We start from the raw sequence: 3,186 nt of genomic DNA on the forward strand, positions 1-3,186 counted from the left end.
CTATAATTTCACTTTTAAACCTCCAAAGACAAGCCTCACTTCCTGGTCCACACTGAGTCTAACTATAGCCCTCGTCATTTCAGTAGTTGGGGCAATATCCCAAATTGCAGCTGTAAGACCAATCGTTCTCGATGCCAACTTAGCCATTACTTTCTGATGCATGATCATATCCGGCTAAGTCACAACGAGTGAAACACCTGAGTAGCTTGTATGTAAAAAGGTCTAAGCATCGATTATATTTGCAATGTCATGTCTCAAGTAAAGCTGTAATATGCTTACACGAATTATATATATCTAGACAGCCAAGCACAAATTAAATTAAAATAAATAAAACACGCGAACCAATATCCCATTTCCATGTTCCAAAAGTTCCATCCATTGCCACCGGCTTTCCCTACATCAAATTACGGACAGTATTGCCTTAGGGATCAACCATACCAGCGAGAAAAAGTAACAAGAAAATGAGTCAGAGAGGTAGGATGGGAACTTTTTTGGTTCCCCACCGCCTGAAAGTAATGATGCAATGAAACCAATCATCGGTTCGTTCGATCGCTACTAGCATTGAAAACATTAACATATAAAATAAAACTCCATAGCTCCCGAGCTTGAAAGGAGGCTATTTTATACCTGATCTCTTCATAACTGGGGGTCGCTGATCCCCATATCGGTGGACTCTTCATGGCCAGCGATGAGCTGAGAGTCCATGTGAGTACCATTTGAAGAGGCAGAGGGCATATTCTGACTTGCAGGAACCACATCGTTTGCTATCCCGTTGCTTGTTGCCGGATTGACGTTGTCGAATAATCCATTAGCTGTCCGCACCGGTTCCTTCTGTTCACTTTCTACCATTTCAGGATGACCTGGCATGTCGAGAAGAGCAGGAGACACAGCTGAATGTCTCCTTTGAATCTCCTTACTGATATTTGGCTTGAAACTTCCTAATATTATCTGATTGACACAGACAAATTGAGAGTTAGTCTGACTCATGCATATACTAAATTATTAAACACAAATTTCCAGGTGTTTGTTATCCCTCTTTGTGGGAGAGAAACAAGTCATCTTATTTTTTTAATACTTTAGCACACGTTTTTCAATTTTATTGAAAATCGGTAAAAACCTAAAAGGATTACTTGGATTGCACTGGCTTGACACGAGTAGTATATACCAAGTATATACCATATACAATCAATTCCTGTCTTGAAGTGAGCAGATAAGAGTTTACCCATTGTTTTAAAATTTGTAAACTACGATATTCTTCAACCATCTATTTATATCTTGTGCGTTATGCATTTGTCCTACACTAATTAATTTATCTGATACACCGCGGACTTTCGGGTCTTAACATTAGCTACAAGATTAACGTTACTACCAGCCCAGAAGACATACCTGGAAAATCAGTCAAGAGAACTAGAAGGAGCTTTATGAACACTTGAATTAATAATATAGACAAAGATGCTCAGGAGTGCTCTAGATAACAAATATAAAGATCGAGTCTATCCCCTTTTTAATCTTAGATGGATACTTCAAAAAATGTTCTTACTTGAATAGGTCCAGCAGCTATCAATGAGCCCTCAACCCCACCTCCAAAGATCCTGCCATCAGGTTTAGCCAGAGAAACGCAGAACATGCCACTTCTGCGTCGAGCAGCCACGGTATATGATCCAGTCAACGATATAATCTCGAAGAGGCCCTGCATGCACCACAACGAAGGATACAACCAAGAGCTACAATGAAAACAAATGACATTGCAGATGACAAGTAAAATTACATGAAGAGAAAAATCAAGCAATGAATTAGGACCCTTTTATTCTGTATGGTTAATTAACTAACTTAAAAGTGTGTATGAGATGAGATGGGACCTCAAATCGCCTAACAGCACCAGATTGGCGAATGAAGACACTGGAAACTACACCGGTAGCAGAAAGGACGCAAACAGCTCGAGGGCCTTTCTGAGAAAATGATAATATTGTGCTCACCACATCCTGCAAATAAATTACCAAAACAAAAATTGGTCCTTGATTAGGAGGTTATTCTATGCCCCATATGTCAGATGTGAGTTTCATTATACCTCGCCAGTATTCACAGTAACGACATGAGGAGTGAAGCCTCCACCAGCAGTGTCTGCAACAACTCCACCTTCACCAAAACATGTTTCAGACATGAGAAACTCAAAAAAAAAAAAAAAAGCCTTGCCTTTATTAGTTTTAAGGCGCTGCAATTGGCCTTTTATCTAGTCATGAAATCATCGAGGAAGCTAGCATTTGCGTTGATTACTTTTCTATTTAAGAGGCACCGGAACATAAAATGTATTACTGTATTTGAAGTATTTTACCCGAATATTAAATGATACTTAAAATAAGACTGTAAAACGACTGCTTCTTGTTATTGAATATTTGTTTTGAAGAAACTCACCAATGGACGCCAAAAGTTGTAATCTCCCTGAACCACGAGGCCTTCCTCTACTTCGTTTCATAGAGCTCCCAAACGAGTAATTGGAAGATCGTGACGGCGCCGACGCCGGAGAAAACAGGTTCCCATTTGTGCCGTACTTGCGAGGCCTCCCTCTTCTCTTCTTTACCATTATTTCCGAACCCACAGCCCCGTTCATTCCTCCTCCGGCAGCAGGGGTAGAGTTCAAGGCTGCTTCTACTCCGACTGCTCTCACTACATTCGTCACGTCGTCGACGCACTTCGCCTGCGGGCTCCCTGGTGTTGCGGTCGGAGAGTTGCTGACCGTCATCGTTCGGCCCTCCATGAAATACACCACTCGAAGATTTTCAATGAAAGGTCTCAGCTATTGATATATGAGAAAGAGACTTGAGGAAAAAAGTGACGATGGAGGAGTTCAAAGATGCAGTACTGTGCAAAAGGCGCCAGAAGAAATGGAAAATTTGTCTTCTAGTCTCTTTTTAGCTGAAACTGCCCTTTGCTCGTAAGCATTTGGGATTTTTAATGCATCGGTGCACTAATGGTGAAGAAAACTGATATGTATATAATTATTTATTATCATTTATCACGGTATTTGTATGCCAATAATACCCCTATTTATTGCAAAATAATGATAAAAAAGGACAAAATAAATGGTTGCCGGTTTTTTACTTTATATTTTATTAATGGATCTAATCTGATACTCTATACTAGTATTTTAGTGAAAAGAAGAAACTCTTAAATTTAGAAAAATTATTT

At 39.7% G+C, this 3,186-nt stretch overlaps 1 protein-coding gene across 1 annotated transcript; it reads right to left on the reverse strand.

The window, feature by feature from the left end:
* Positions 1 to 239: 239 nt before the first annotated feature.
* Positions 240 to 2,781, reverse strand: LOC129315074 (AT-hook motif nuclear-localized protein 11-like). Its single transcript, XM_054958591.1, has 6 exons — positions 2,413 to 2,781; positions 2,069 to 2,136; positions 1,860 to 1,982; positions 1,541 to 1,690; positions 628 to 948; positions 240 to 394 (listed from the first exon to the last, which is right to left on the reverse strand). The coding sequence occupies exons 1-5, from the start codon at positions 2,753 to 2,755 to the stop codon at positions 637 to 639; spliced, it is 996 nt and encodes a 331-aa protein (XP_054814566.1). The 5' UTR covers positions 2,756 to 2,781; the 3' UTR covers positions 240 to 394; positions 628 to 636.
* Between the last annotated feature and the right edge of the window lie 405 nt (positions 2,782 to 3,186).

This window comes from Prosopis cineraria, unplaced genomic scaffold (assembly GCF_029017545.1).
Source record: "Prosopis cineraria cultivar Desert tree isolate PC_DT_omini unplaced genomic scaffold, ASM2901754v1 PC7, whole genome shotgun sequence".
Taxonomy (NCBI): domain Eukaryota; kingdom Viridiplantae; phylum Streptophyta; class Magnoliopsida; order Fabales; family Fabaceae; genus Prosopis; species Prosopis cineraria.

Excerpts from the sequence above, each read along its gene's own strand:
- LOC129315074 (XM_054958591.1), bottom strand. The coding sequence starts at position 2,755 with ATGGAGGGCCGAACGATGACGGTCAGCAACTCTCCGACCGCAACACCA. Across the intron at positions 2,137-2,412 it reads ACAACTTTTGGCGTCCATTG|GTGGAGTTGTTGCAGACACT; the intron begins GTGAGTTTCTTC and ends GTTTTGGTGAAG. Across the intron at positions 1,691-1,859 it reads GTGCTGTTAGGCGATTTGAG|GGCCTCTTCGAGATTATATC; the intron begins GTCCCATCTCAT and ends TGGTGCATGCAG.